We start from the raw sequence: 16392 nt of genomic DNA, 5'->3' as shown, positions 1-16392 counted from the left end.
ATGTAATTCTTTCTTTAACTCTCAACTTTTTTTGACTAATTTGTTTTGCATATATGTGTGATGATAAAAATACAAATTTGCCCTTTTTCCAGGTAATGTTCTAGGGCTGAAACCAAAGAACGGGGTGGATCAAGACAACACTGATACAATCTTTCTACTTAGGTATTTTTGTTTAAAACATGTATAGAAATATTTTTCAAAAGTATTCTGCAGTTAAACTTCATCAAAACTATTTGGGGACATTGATCTGGAAGTAATTTGATTAATTAATTTCTGAAAGCATAACTGTAGCCCATGTGTTATCTCAGTGGAGTTTCAATATCTATGAACAGTTCAGCTACAAAAAGTTTAATTCTTATTTGTCCATTGTTGCTTATTGTTTATTGTTTGTGGTTTTTCATAGCAACTCAAGAAGCCAATGCAGTCTCTCTGACCCATCAAACCAGAACTCTGAGCTTGAGGTAAACGTTACTTTACATACCGTACGATGGATTCACTGTTAGCTTTGCTAGGGCCATCTGTTAAACTGCTTCCTAACACAAATGGCAAATTGTCAGTTACGTGGTGTCATTTTAATACATTTAGATATGCAGGTATGTAAATGTCTGCTTGACAAAGTGCAAATCAGGCATCAGAATGGGGGAGAAAAAGGATCTAAGTGAATCTTGATTCACTTGAACTAATTCGGTTCAATAGAGTACCCTCGGGATGGAACAGGAGACTCCCTGCATGGATATTCAGCAGACATTTGTCACAATATGAGCCAAAATGTCTGAATGTTTCTTAACACCTTGCTGATTCTATACATTAAAGAGTCAAGCAAGAGCTGTAGGTGTAAGGGGTCAACACAGTAAAGAGGCAGTTATCTGATTTTCTCCCCACTGTTTTCTATTTTAGATTGTCACCGATACCGGCGTTGCAAGCTGTGTGAAGCACCTTCTACACGCCGAGTTTGACCTGAGTGTCACCCGAATCATTGACAATCCAAAGGTATGGAGATGGAGATGCTGTACAGGGTGTACAGGCTAAATCCTTTAGGAGCAAGTATCACTATAATTAGCCTTTCCGTTGTTTCGTCCTAAATGAGTGTTTCAATTGAAAAACGCTTTATTTTAATCCCAGAGGGAAATTCACTGAACACAATTGAAGGTTTTCTTCTGGAATCGTTTTTGCTTTGTGAATGTGAATATTGATAGCACAGTCGCAAGGAAAAAGTGAACAAAACAAAGCAACAAAAAGTAAGATGGTCGCAAACTGAAGTTGATGTTTTTTTTTTTTTCCCAATAATGACTTTAACAGATACTTAAGAGTACTCCTGTACGATTTGATCCCAAAAACCTCTGTGTACCAGCATATTCAGGTATGTTGTCTTAATTTGCATCAATAATCTTGTGCTATATATTCAACTTTATCTCAAAGTTAAATCTTTTCCCTCTTGTGTAGTGGAGAAGCTGCTTTCTCTGAGTGATGATGAGTGGACTGGTTTTCTGCTACAACTTCATTCATGCTTTGAAGAAAAGAAACCGTCCATGCCACTCCCCTCCTCTTCTGCTCTTCCTCAGTCTACAGCTGTTCGATCTAGGCTCAACCTGCTGTGCTACCTCTGCTGTATAGTTGGCCACACAGTTATTGCTGATAGGCTGATTAACTCAACACTGGTAGGAAAACATTTACTTCAGCTCCCTTTTTGGAATGTAGCTTGAGTGGGTTTATTGACCATAACTGTGTAGTTTGAAATAATATTTAGTGTCTCAGCATACAGTAGCGTAACAGTGTTAGGACCCTTGCTGTCAGCAGTGCTATGTTTTCTATTCTATGTTTTAGGATATCATCAGGGGAATTTCAGAACTTCAAATTCTAAAAGGGAAGTCGTATATCACATATTTTTCAAACACAGAAGGTTATATTTCACACATTGAATTCTGTAAATTTAGTTAATTATAGCTCACAGATAATAAAAACAAGAATTCAGTGTTTCATAAAACTAGAGTGCTATAAAAAAACAACCAAAAATTATTTTTTTTAACTTTTTGACTTTCTTCAAAGACGTCTTGCAACAAAGGCTGGATTTACACAAATAACACTTCTGTGTTAAACTTTATTCATATGAGTTTTTCCAGCCTGTTAGTTACTTCTCCACAGCTTTATCTTTGACCTGTCTGCTGTGCTCTTTGGGCTTCATGGTGCTATTTGCTCATTAATGTTCTCTAACCTCTGAGACCTTCACAGAAACTCTGCAGTAATTCTGAGATCAAATTGCACAGAGGTGGACTCTATTAGCCGATTTTATGACTTCTAAATGAATTTGATTATTCTGGATTTTATGGATAAGAATAAATAGACCTGAATACAAAAACAAGCCACAATTTACATTTTTATTATCAGAAATTTAAAATACTATATAGCATTTCTCTTGATGGTTCACATGTGCTACTTTAATTTACCTTTTCACATGAAATCATTACAAAATAAGTTTAAAGATATATCCTGCCTTGACGTTAAAGACATTTTTAACTGACATTTTTTTATTTTGTGTTTGTATTAGAATATGGAGTACCTGGAACCATGTTTTGTACATTTATTGAGATAAGAACTTTTACCAAAATCCAGTAAAGGTGCCATGCATGAAACCCGCATGCCACACCTGGTCTGCAGGATGGGCTTTCATTGTCCTCAATGCTCACACTTGATGTATTTTTGGAGTGGATTTAATGCTAAATCATATAACAATTGTAGGGTTATTGTGGTAAAGAAAAATTTCAGAAAAAAGCAAAAATAATATTGATTTAAAAAAAAAATAATATTAATATCAATACAATACATTATGGTTAATGTATAGTAACAATTGAGTGTTGAAGGAATTAGTAGGAGCTTTGAAGAAGTAACAATCCATCTACATCCCATGTTTTAACATAATTTAATCGTCATCTCTTAATTTAGTTTCCTAAATCGGTTTGTTTTTCTTTTTCCTTATCACTTCTGTACTCTCCTTATGTTTATTTTTTTGTTGTCTTTTTGCAGCTTTCTGTATTGACCCAGCAGTTACGGCAAGCTCCAAACTGGGATTTGTAAGTACATCCCAAGTACAAAAAAAAAAAAGTTTTTTTTTCCATGAAGAGAAAACATGATAGCTTACAATTAAGGGCCAATGGAGTAATACAAAAATGTTATAGTTTCACGTATATTTTACAGTAAATTCAGAATTTCCTGTGCAATGAAAAGGCTCTGAATTAAAGCATTAGACAAGCCTGAGAGCCAGACAGGCATGATTAATAAAAGTATGATTTGGGTTTTCCACTTGTCTATCTTTTTCTCATACCATCTCTTCAGTTACAGTTTTACTTTAGGCGTTATCATTGGTTAGCCAGATTTATTATTAATTCAGAAATAATTAAGCTAACCTCTTTCAAGGGGATTTAAGTGAATTAAATAAACCATTGTTCTGGTTTTGATTGCAAGCTTCAGATGTTCTGTTACTTTTAGGAAAGCCAATTCAGGAAGTTTACTAACTTAAATTGTGTTACCATGTTCTCTGTTGTGATATGCAAACACAATACCTAAAATTAATTAATCACATATTTATTTTTGAACAATATTTTACAGACGAAGCAAGATCCTCCGAACGATGGGTCTTCTGGCTCTGTACTGTAGTCGTCTTGAAGAAGACTGCCACGTCTCTGAGGTCTGAAGGACTTACAAACATATTACTGTATTTGGGAATAAAAACAGCTGAGTGCAGAACTTAAACAAAATATTTTTTAAAAAATTATTTTTACTGTAGTATTATTTCAGACTTCATTTAATCTCATTCTTTAACAAGTTTACTTAAATATTAATGACTTTTATCAAAAGAGACTTCTTAGTAATAGTCATAGACAGGTTGGTTACTACAAAGTGACCAGGTAAACATTTTCATGTTTGGGTAATATGAATTAATTACATTCTCACATACTCAAAGATCTTAACAGTAACATCAAAGACACCAGGAAAATCACAAATGTAATACCATTTTGGACCATTATGTGGCAGTAAATGCCAGAGGGAAATGTGTTCATGCAATATTGAAAATATCTAAAATTGTACTAAAATTCTCCTTCCTGTCTTTGGGCTAACAGAAATCAAAACTTTTAACACAGTTGAGAGAAGATTTACCCTGAATGAACATGTGAACAGCCACACTTGCTCATGCCATACTCACTTTTTATATCCAGCTTGGACCAGCTGGGGGCATTACAGCTCTTTGAGACAACTTTCTTCCACATGCAGAAACAAATAACAAACTCCTCGACTTTCCATCTCCCTGTTTGTCTCTCATGCATATTTAAACATAAATAGAAGACACAACTGACTTTTAAGTTAATGAAAAACCTTAATATTCTTTACTGTTGCTTGCACCAGGGCATATCTCCTACAAATGCATTTTATTTTGCTTAGTTGAGATTGTACCAATTTGAAACTACTTGCTTATAATGGAAAATTGCACTAAAAAAAAAGATATGTTTTTAGAAACAAAATACAAGTGTATGTTCCGATAATGCCTTTGGTGTGATTTTCATTAAAAGCCAGTAAAATATGATGACTTTTTAGATTTTTCTGTTGTAGCTTTTATGACTTTAGAAGTTCTTAAATTATTTGATAAGCTATTTTGCACAGTGACACACTCTTGCTAAGATAATATTTATTAAATGTACGGCACATACAGTTTTAGCCATATGATAAAACACACGTGTTTTATTGTGCATATCTCTAGTCCTGGAGAGCTACTGTCCTTCAACTTTTAGAAGCAGCCCTTCTCCAACCCACCGGAATCAAATGAACGACTCCTGTCCAAGATGGCAGGCTGATGAGGGAATTTGGAGTAGGGATGCATCTAAAAGTTGCAGGATATTAGCTCTCAAGGGTTGGTCTTGGGCACTCCTGGTGTAAATTGATCACATGCTTTCAAGCGCTCTGATCTGTTGGGGAATGGATGCAAGATCTCAGCTGGCTTTTCTGTATCCCTCTGGAACGCTTTGAGGGCGTTATAGATTGTTTGGGTGCACTATACCGCTGGTGAATACTACTGCGCTGAGACGCTGCAGCACCTTGGACGTTTTTACAGTCTCCAGTAATATTTAAATCTGTCTGAAAGAAGTACACAACTTGATTGCTCAGGGCAAAGGTTTTACAAAGAAACCTTACATTGATTTTAGATCATCAATGTTATTATCCTCATCTGCAAAGTGATTTTAATGTGGCGGCTAATGTATGCTGGAGCGCTCTGTAATATGTAATGTGGTGTTTCTTCTTTAGCTTTGAGCAACTCTTATTATTGTAAACATCAGAAATGCAGATGAATTGCAGTTGAAAGACCACAACCTTAATACTGCTGAATGCTTTTGTGGTTAAATCAACAAGTTTCCAATGTGGACTGAAACAACATCTGAGCATAATTACCATCATAAACGAAATGATATTCACAAGCTTCATCAGCTTTATTAATTCACATGGGCAATTTAGTCAGTTTATGCGGGTTCTCTAAAAACAAAAGGTTCATACAGAGCTAGCTAAGTAAAAAGCTAATTTTGTGTGACCATTAGTCCTAATGATCTTTATAATTATAAACCAATTTTCCCTCCTCTTTGTGGTCTTTTTTTTGGTTTGTTTCCATATATAATTTATGTCTGCGTGATTCCTGATGTCCTCATTATAGCATTCATACTGCTGCTGCTTATTTGTCTTTGGGACAAATAAGCAGGGCATTGAATGCATATATACATTCAATGCCCTTGGTGTTTAGGACAAATGGTGGAATGTTATTGTTTTTTGTCTTTGTTACCCGCTTTACCTTCCTGCAGCTACTGTGGATGTAACTAAGCGTTGTGCCTGCCTATCTTCCTCTGTCTGTTCGTGACTATGGCCATGCCTGACCATCTATGGGCTCAGCAGGGGTTCTGTGTGTGTGAGTGTCTTTTATGTGTGTGCACAGGCTGTTTTGAACACTGCCTGTGTGAGCTCTCAGCAGGGGTTTTGTGTATGTAGTTCTGTCTGTTCTTATTGGTGTGTGTTTGTGCCTGCAGATACTGTATTGTTGTGTTTCCTTATATTGCAGGGAACAGATGACCAATCAAACAGAACACACACTTGCATTTTTCTCTTTGAGTGTGTGTCGTCTCAGCAGGGGTTCTCCTGCTGCAATCCTGCTGATTGGTGTGTTGGGGCTGGGCTTAGTTACCATAGTAACTTCAATATACTTTATTCAACCCCTCTATTTCCACCTACACCCGCACACAAGTATATCCTTTAAACACATATACAAACAAAGTACACCTGTATTTTTTCACTGTCCCCTTTCTGTCTTGTTCTTTTTATGCTGACAATGTTGTTGTTGTTTTTTTTCTTTAAAATGATTAAATTGCTTTGGAAAAAAATACTGACAAGTATTCAGCTGTTAATGTGATGCTGTGTCTTTGAAACCTCACACATTTCCCCCTCACTAAACATCACTCAAAAATTTCTCCCGTTTTTTTTAGCCCACCTGCAGATTAAGAAGTACATCCTTTACTGTGCAGGGTGTTTTACACGATAAGGAGACTAAATGCTCCAAAAAATCTCCCAGAAATCCTTGAGGACACAGATTCAGAGGGTACTTGCTGCACAAAAACACAAAAAGTAGTAGTATTTGTAATACCCCATCAAGAAAAGGGCAACAGTTTAAACACATTTTTAAAAATTCAATTACAGTAGCGCTAATGGGTTTGGTATTTCATAATGTAGAACATTTGTTTTCCACTTTGCATCAGATATTACCCCATATAGTCATGCGTAAGATATAAAAGCAGGTCTCATGTTACCAGTAGAGCTCTTGTCAAGACATTCTCAGAATCTGGGCTAATCTATGTGTATCATCTTTTTGATGGATACTGTGCTTTATATAGATTTTAACCAGACATCACCTGCTTGTTCTTCCATTTGATATGCATTATGTTTTATCTGCCAAAAAACCTTTTAAAACAATGCTCTGTTGTGCAAGCATCATTATTAGGTTATCAGAGCACAGAAAATGGGATGAAAATGTTGCAAATTAGGCACGTTGGTGGAGAGCTGAGTACGTGAAGATAAGGTTGACTGCACTGCAGCTTTGTTTACCAGTCTCTTGGTTCACCTCAATAACTTATTGTTCCTGGAAGTGATGCTGCAGTTTTCTCTTTAAAAGATAAATAATTTACTAGTCTGAACCTCTTATAATGTGTTGGCAAATGTTTCTCAAATATATAAAATAACTACCATACTTAAGAAGGTTGTCTGGACAGAAAAATAGGTTATACTGAGAAATCTGCTTACAAGAAGGGCAAAGGGTGAAAAGGGACTCAGCCTTAGTCAATAGACGAACAGCAGAAACGGGTTGAGAAACCGGCACAGATCTGGCAAATTCAAACAAATAGAGAAGGAAAGATGAATGTTAAGAAGTTGAGAGGAGGGCAGTTTGACAAAGGGGTCAGGCAGGTCTTGCATCAGATCACAGAATTACCCATTAATGTTAATGTCAGAGAGCTACCAGCTGTCTCACCATATACTTTAATATCAGGCTGTAAAGATAAGGCGCCAGTAATTGTTTTGAGTGATCCAGTCACAAGTCGTTGTGCTAAAAACTGATTTATGTTTTGTAACACACTCTTGGTACCTCGGCTCACATTCAGAGGTCGTCTGGAACACCTGTGCCCACAATCTTTTTACAGTCTGAATGCAGATTTGTCTCAAGCCTTGCTCAGTCTGTTACATTTCCTCTTGATTTTTTTTTTCTTGCGTTGGACTTGTCTTATTGGTCCTTCTCACCTTTTTAATGAACATTTTCTTAAAATTTTGGAGCTTGAAGACTGCGTTTTTGCCCGTTTCTTCTCTGGGCTATACAAAACATGTTCATTACAATTAATACACAAAATCATTCTGAGGTATTGAGATTTCACCCAATCAATTCTGTTTTGAGCACATGTGAGAATGTGCTGTTTTAGAGCTAAGTCACGATTATGCAAATAAGCTGCTGCTGACCAAGACCTCCAAACTCAGTGTTTACATTGGCACCTCAGACACGTAAAAACATCTACAAACAAATGCACAGCGGTACAACTATACATCTTTGACCCAGAAGCAGCCGACATCAGCATAACTCCGCTCTAAAACTGTTTTCCGCAAATTCAATCTTTTTTTATATATATATATTTGCAAGGTCAGAGGAGAAGCACCTCTCTCAACATGTACAAAAAATAAAATAAAATCAGTGTCTGTAGTGTCCAACTAACCGACATGTTTTCACAAACACTTCATCTTCTCAATGGTAGACTCACTTTCAGTTTACTACAGTTCTGACCGTAAATGCACAGATATTGTGTGGAGCGTAACATGAGACATAGCAGAGGCTATTGCTCAGCATTAGCTTGTGCTAAATGAAAAATCATGTTCATACCGAACAACAACACAAAACATACAAGACATTATTAAGTACTTGCATCACCATCATCTACAGATTTGTGACAAACAGTAGGGACAGAATCGTCCTTCAGTCTTAAGTATTTTGGCAAGTCCTGCTCTGTGCTGTTGGTAGTTTTTAAAGTATTCCGTTCTAAACTAGTTTGCATAATCTACAAATTTCTTTGGGAATATCACAGGGACATTGCAAGCAAAAATAAAATGAAGCCACTTAGCTCTGTTCTCCTTGACTGGGAGGAAATGCATGGACACATGATATGTATTGTAGTCGACAACAAAACATTTTCATTTTCCAGCAGCCATTGCAGTGGTAATCCAGAAGAACAAATTTAGCATTGTCTTGTAATGGAGTGGGTAGATCTCCACTTGGGTTGCCAGGTGAGGGGCTGGGCTTACCTTGGGGTTGCTAGGTAACAAAATTGTGACCTAACAATTTAGAGGTTTTTGAAAGAGGTTGTTTTGCAGAGACCAGGAGAACATTTACGTATTCCCAAAAACAGCTGAGTGCTTTTTTTTTCCACTTTGATTGTTTCTAGAAGTAGGAGTTACCCAAACGAAAATATAGAAACATGCAAGAAGTGAATTTTGCATAATATTGGAACTTTAAGACTGGTATCTGATGTAGAGACACGCTAAGAAAGTTAAATGTATCATTTTTATTTGCAGGACTGACTTCTGAATCTCAATTTTTGTTGAATCGATTTAATCTCTGATTATTTTGTAAGTAGTAGAGGTTGAATAATATAGATCGGGTCCATGTGTAATTTACGGAACAACTGAGACTTTTAAACAAAATGAGTAACAAAGAGGTCCAGACGATGACCGTCTGTTATGTTATTTTGGGAAAATATATACAGCCTCCTTGTGTTGGCATCACCAAGGTTTCTTGATAATATCAGCTTGGAACATTGTTTACCACTATGTATTTGTGCTGTTGTTAGTGTGAGGAACATTTCCTACTGGTGCTTGGGTCTTATAAAATTCTGCACCTTTTCTAATGACTGTAATTTATCTTATTGTATTTATTGACCTATTGTGATAACACTGCATGCAAACATTTGTTTCTTGTCACTGTTTCTAGTCCTTCGTATATATCCAGACTTCCTTCATTCTTGTTTTCAAAAGCATAAAAAGCCACTTCATGATACATAAATTATAAATGTGGTTGTCAGTTTGCATAGATTGGTTTGAGCTTTTCGCTGTATCATAACCTTGAGTATAATACAAACATTTTAAATAATTAATGCCATGATCTGATTGCTTATTACTGCTAGTACTGCTACTACCTGCTGCTGCTCAAATAGCTACATATTACAGTCATCTTTAGCATTTATTTATTTATATTTCGATCCACAGTACTAAATTAGTATTGATGTTCCAGAGTCTATTGTGTATAATATTAGACATTTTCTGCATTCTAGTCCGTTCAACGTTACAGAAGTATAACAAGCTGATACTATCTTAGCTTAATTAGTCAGCCTGTATGCTTGACAGGGTGACTAATTAGCCTGTCAAGCTGGCTATAAATGCCATCTGTAGTCAATGGCCTTTTTTCAGCCAGCTGACTGGCAGCATTCAACAGGTGGGGGAGAGGCATCACTATGTTTTTCTATGTGGAGGTATCTCTAGTCGCTCCAGTGCTGTTTTCCCCAGAACATCAATAAGTTAACTTTAAACTATTGGAGCCAAATAATAAACATTTTGGAAATTTGGTTTACCTCCCTATAAGTGTCCGCACAAAAAGGCACCTTAAAAAAATTAATTGATTAAAAAAATACATCTGATAGACACACCGGTAGACCCTCATGGAGGAAAGTCTAGATTTTTTTGGTATTTTGGATTAAAATCAATTCTGTATCTAAAACACATCTCACTCTGTTTTTCAGGCTGTGTCAACTCTAACAGACCTGTTGCGGGACAATCTCAGGAATAATAAACTGAAACAGTTCCTGCTGCCACCACTAGGGGAATTTCTCTTTATGATGTCTTCTGAGGTATACCTTTCATGTCACCTCTTCCTATAACTCTCATGTCACTGCTGGTGAAATAGAAATATTCATTTCAGGAGGTTGGATTTGACAAATAAAATGCATTTGTTTGACAAATGCAACCATTACAATTTTAATGGAATTTTTCTTTTCCATTAAATGAAACTTTTTCATTTTATTTAATGGAAAAATTACCATTAAATAACAATTTTTAACGCCCTGAGCGGGACTTATTGACTGTCACTCAATACGTGGATACATGCAAGGCTGCAGACGTGAAAGAATACTGGGTCAATTGTCCCAGACTCTAGAGGAGGGGCACAACTGGGCCCTTTAAGCATTAAATTATGACTAAGAATATTGTTTACTGGAGGATAAAAGTTTTTTTGAAAAGTATATATATATATATATATATATATATATATATATAGTGAGAGAGAGAGAGATAGGGAAATCATTATTTATTTGAACATCTTCATTTATTAGTAATTATTTTAACATCATTTATGGCCAGTTCATTCTGATTTTTATGATTACAAAAAATCATTATGATGTCAGTACAACCTTGTAATGACATCACAACAAATCTTCAAAGGTCAGGTTATAATGGTTCAAAAAGTGAAAGTTCTAGGGATATAAGCACTTTTCTTTTGCAAGACACTGTAAAAGACAAAAAAAAAATCCTTTTGAAAAAAGGTTTTTGAGATGAAAATGAAATGAATTACTTTGAGTTAATAAGTTTAAATGAATCATTCACTGCATTCCCTGCATATAAGATAGATCAAAATGCATTCTCATTACCTCAGAGAAAAAGACCAATCTAGAGTAAAATGGATTTAACTGTGAACTCTATCATGAGGTAATGGAGTTTAATTTTGTATGCTGACTAAACTCAATTGAAAAGGAATTGACCCCTTACAAGAAAGAGTGAAGAAGGCCTCCTTTATTAGGAAAGGTGATGCCAATTTATTTCTGCTTAACCTCAATCTCACCAGGCGAGTCAATTAAGTAACATTTCTATTTACATGACTGACTGATAACCTTCAAAAATCAATCAGCCTACTTGATTACTATGAATACTCTTCCAAAGCTGAAAAAAGAAATTTTAGAGGCTCCCTCTGGATCACTTTTAACATCTTCTTTAGTAGTTGTTGTTTTTTTTATTTCCTTTCAGTGTGTTGCTCTGATCAACTGTCCATCACCTTAAAATGTTTCGAATTTAGGTTCAGTCCCAAAAGAAAAAAAAATCAGAGTACCCTTCATAATCCTTTCCAGCACCGTAGGAATGGAGAATTAAATGTTGCTAAAATTTCAGGGTGATGAAGTACTTGGTTTGAATCTTCAACATCTTTTAGTGGATTTAAATAAATTAGACTTCAGCCTAGTAGTGATGGAGGAACCTTTTCAGTTTATCAAAGAAACTGAAAAGGTTGTACCATGAGATGGATTACTATGAAAAAAATATTTCCCCCCCCTTACAAATTTTGTTGTCTTTTTGCTTTTTTGTGTCGTAATTAAGGGTTATAAATTTATACATTTCTAGTATTATAAAACAAAAATCTGAGTTTGTACAAATGCAGTTTTCAGACAATTATTTCATCCATTAAAATAATTGTTTTCACAAAGTCACCACTATCTGTCTGGAAAGGATTAAAAAGTGATGTCTAAGACTTTGGTACGTCATCAAACCAAAACGAGAACCATATTTGGGGAAAACATGCAGCAGTCGTGAGCCTTTCCAGGAGAGACTGGTCAACCAAAATTTCTCCAGGAACACATAAACAGTTCAACCAGGAGGTCATGAAATAACCCTGAATGATATCGAAAGCTCTGCAGATCTCAGTTGCCTCAGTTGGGGTCAGAGGTTAAGATTTAACAATAAGAAAGAGAGGCTGGCCTCCATGGGAAATTTCCAAGGTCAAACAACTGCTGACCCAAAAGAACATAAAGGCCCCTCTCATATTTGCCAAAAACATCTAGATGATCCTCAAGACCTTTGGGAAAATATTTTAGAGGCTAAAGTGAGTTCAAATGATTAATGCAAGTGATCAACTCTACAAGCCACAGGTGATTTTCTGTTACATATGTTGCCTGGAAAACCAATGTTTAACTTATGCAAAATGTTCCTTTTAATATTAACGAAATAAAGTTGTGTGTTTTTCAGTTCTGCCGTTGTCAATGACATCAATTACCCAGCGCCCACAGGTCTGTCTTTTTCCTCAAGGTTAGATGTAGCCTAAAGCGAAGCACAGCAGCAAGGGAACAGAGCACCATTTCAAATAAGTTAGAAACTATATGATAAATGATTAGAAATCTGTGGGCTATGAGACAGTGCTTCTATAAAAGTGAAAAATATATATATATATATATATATATATTTATTTTCAGAAAGACCTACATATACTTTTCATGTACATATTTGCAATAAAAACCAAGTGTAATCCAATAATAAACAACTATAATAACCTATAAATTACTTCTAAATGGGTAATTGTGAAAATTTGGCCTTGTAAAATGATGCCTACAAATTCCATAGAAAAGCTTATTTGGGGGAAAAAAATGCAGTATTTTTTTTTAATAAACAATAATTTATTAAATAATCGTCTGGGTTTTAAGAAGTTTGGTAAAGTGAGAATGAGTATAAAACGTGCTCAGATTTATTTCACAAAAACCCAATTTGGCTTTGTTCAATTTGTTGATTACTTTATCTTTTGAGTTGTTGAAAGAAAGAAATCTACAGACAAATGCAAATTTGAAAAAGAGGGTAATTTTTTGTTAAATAAGTGTGTTAAAACAGTCCTCTGGTATGCAAATTAGTGTTGGTTTAGAGGCAAAGCTCAATATTGTTAGCCACTCCTGTTCTAAGTCTAAGTATTATTGTTTTTTTTTAATAGAGCAGATCTAGGTTAGTCCAGATGACATAAAATGATTTCACTATTAACAAATTTGAAGCCAATTTTAGCATTGTGTTGTTTCATTTATGAAAGATCCAGTTAACAAAACCAAAGTATGAAAGTACCTTGAACAAAAATGTTCAGAATGTTACAAAAACCACAACAAAAATCTGGAAAAGTATAAAATTTTAAAATGTAAAATTTATTATGGGACCCTATATCTCAATATCCCAAGCAAATAATTTACACAATTAGTTAAAAAAAATTAAAGCAAACATTTTGAGTAACCAACATTTGACTAGCCATCTGAATAAGCTGAAGCTATGAAGCATGTTGCTCACAGGGATTATAAACCATGTAATCAAGATGTCTTGACTCCTCGCGCTCCTTTCCCTTCCCTGCCTTGGCCTTTTCTTGCCCTTTTCCTCACTCCTCTCTACTTGTATCTCCTTCACTTCATCTATGTGCCTCTCTCTCATTTCCACTCTGCTCCTTCGCTGCCCCCCCACCCCGAACTGTACACCCTCCCTCTCACCCGTCCTCCCTGTCTTTTCTATGACTCTCTATCAGGAGGAGAAGAGAGGCTCCCCAGAGGGACTGTGGTTCGTTCCTGCTGCCGCCTACACTGGCTTAATGAGGAGCCTGCGGGAAGGGGTGAGTGTCTCTGTGTATGTCTGCGTGTGCCTGTTTGTGTCTGTGCCTGTGTAGCTGTGACTAAGTCTCACTCTGCGTGAGCCTGTGCGTGTTTGTGTGTGGCAGGGGATCCCTGTGAACAGTAATGATGAGGCAGCTGTGGGGGCCTAAAGCGTTGTTTGCCAGCTGCAAGTCAAGGGCATGCAGAGCAGTCACACACATTCATGCATGCATGCACACTCTTACCTGCATCAAACACAACCCTTTACTGCTCTGCAGCCTGACCTCAGCAGCAATTAGGACCCTCCAGACACACACCTACAGTAGATGGAGCAGCAGCACAAATGGAGGAGCCGATATCTGTTTGCTTTCTGCCTCTTTTCAATTTCATCCTTTTTTTTTATTTACTTCTTGCTTTATTGTTTGCTTTAGCCTCTCCCAGCATGGTAAAGTAACATGACATTATTTGGTTTTACTGTTAAAAAAAATAAAAATAAAAATATTGCAAATTTCTCCATTGTCTAATAAAAAATGGTTAAATACTTTAACAAATCGGTGGCTTGAGTGAGAGACTGTTAATATTAAACCATGAACCCGTTATTCAGTTTCATCTTTACATTTTTCAGGTCATTGAACAAAAAGTCAGGCAATGATGACCGAAGTTAAGAATGAAGTTTTCTAATAAGAATTTTATTTATTTGCGAAAATAAACTGACAAACCTGATCCAATGACAAAACATTGTTGCCCCCTCCTTGCTAAATTATGAACCAAACTTATTCCTCACATCTTTTTTTGTTGTTTAACTTCTCTATCCACACCATGGCCTGATTAATGCTAAACCTGTCATGGCTTAATTAGAACCTGTCTGACAGCATGAAGTAGACTAAGGCTACGTTCACACAGCAGGTCTTAAAGCTCAATTCAGATTTCTTTCTGAAATCTGATTATTTTTCTGTGGTCGCTCATGATACTAGTTATATGAAACCGCAGTCAGACTTCTATGTGAACAGTTCATGACCCCAAAGCGACCCGCAAGAACAGAAGAACAACAATGCTCATCATTGGTGAATGCACACAAGCCAAAGTACTTACAAGTGTGGATTATTGATATTAATTTGTTCTGCTGATGACTTCTAGTTATAGTTACTGAACTTCCTTCAAAGGGTTAGTTGGCATTAACGTTAAATACTAATCTTACTGTCTAAATTTACAACATAATATTTAAACATATGCCAGATCTGAATGTACCATTGTTAAGATCAAAGTAGATGAAAAGAGTATAACACTTTGGACTTTGAAGCAGATACAGGAGCAAAAAGCCACACCAGGTCTCATTCCTGCCATTGTGAAACACAAAACTGGTGCTAAAATTCACACACTCACCAAAATGGGAAAATAGCAAATTAGAAAATTACCTGGTGTGATGGGCCTTTGATTTCAAATGCTACATTCAGATGGACCACAATTCTTGCTTAAACAAAATGCAATTTGGACCAAAGTCTCTTGAATGCAAGTAAATGGTTCATTTATAAAGCACCTTTTCCATGCAAAGGCATGGATCGGCAATCCTTGTATTAGGAGAGCACACCATTACACTCAACTCAACATCACTCACTATGTTGAGTTGAGTGTAATGGTGTGGAGAGACTTTCAAGAGCATTGTTAAACTCCACACCCTACCTGAGTTTTGTTGCTGATCATGTTTACCCCATTAAGATTACAGTGTTCACATATTCTAATGTCTTGTCGTCACAAGGCTTAAATATTCTCGACTCTATTGAACCTGACAATTAGTTCACTGGACTCCGTCTTCCACAGTTGCAGGATCTTGATCCAACAGAGTACCTTTGGGACGTGTTAGAAAATAAGAGAGTATTATACATGTGCAGCTGCCAATTTAGACCAAAATCTCTTGAGGAATGTTTTTATCACCTTGTTGATTCAATTGGCATTGATAATTTAAGACAGTTCTGAGGGTAAAAGTTGTTCTAACCTAATGCTAGCAGAGTGTGTCTAATAAATGGGCCAGTGAGTGTATATTGTGCATAAAAATGATGTGTTGTAAGCGGTCAGCTTTTACTTATTTTATTAACATTGGGATTTTATGTTGGAGGCAAGATAAGCAGAGGAGTGGTATGTGCTAGCAGCAAGGAGAGCATTTGGGGAGAGAGGCAGTTAACTTATTTATCATTATTGAACAGTAAGATACGCTGATGGCCACATGTAGCCACAGGGACCCCTCATCACCAGACTCAACCTTCCTCGATCTGTTTTCATCATTTACCCGCAATCTACCTGTGTTTATGCTGTTTCTGTCTCCGCATCTCTAAATGAAATCTTTCATTGATGTCAGAAAACTTTGAATGATTCTTGGACAAGATAGGCAAAGTTTTCTGTGTCACCAGTAATT

The 16392-nt window shown here is 36.1% G+C and overlaps 1 protein-coding gene across 3 annotated transcripts in view; it reads left to right on the top strand.

Moving 5' to 3' along the window:
• Positions 1-16392, top strand: part of ulk4 (unc-51 like kinase 4) — an 85240-nt gene that overhangs the window by 5513 nt on the left and 63335 nt on the right. For all 3 annotated transcript variants that reach the window (XM_023331440.1, XM_014468749.2, XM_023331439.1), the window contains exons 11-19: positions 93-162; positions 404-461; positions 898-990; positions 1300-1360; positions 1444-1658; positions 3022-3068; positions 3604-3682; positions 10353-10460; positions 13919-14002. In XM_023331440.1, coding sequence (XP_023187208.1) covers positions 93-162; positions 404-461; positions 898-990; positions 1300-1360; positions 1444-1658; positions 3022-3068; positions 3604-3682; positions 10353-10460; positions 13919-14002 — 815 coding nt within the window. The remainder of the gene's footprint in view (positions 1-92; positions 163-403; positions 462-897; positions 991-1299; positions 1361-1443; positions 1659-3021; positions 3069-3603; positions 3683-10352; positions 10461-13918; positions 14003-16392) is intronic.

This window comes from Xiphophorus maculatus, chromosome 3 (genome assembly GCF_002775205.1).
Source record: "Xiphophorus maculatus strain JP 163 A chromosome 3, X_maculatus-5.0-male, whole genome shotgun sequence".
Taxonomy (NCBI): domain Eukaryota; kingdom Metazoa; phylum Chordata; class Actinopteri; order Cyprinodontiformes; family Poeciliidae; genus Xiphophorus; species Xiphophorus maculatus.
The sequence above is the reverse complement of the archived record's forward strand: the minus strand, read 5'-3'. Positions and strand labels throughout refer to the sequence as shown.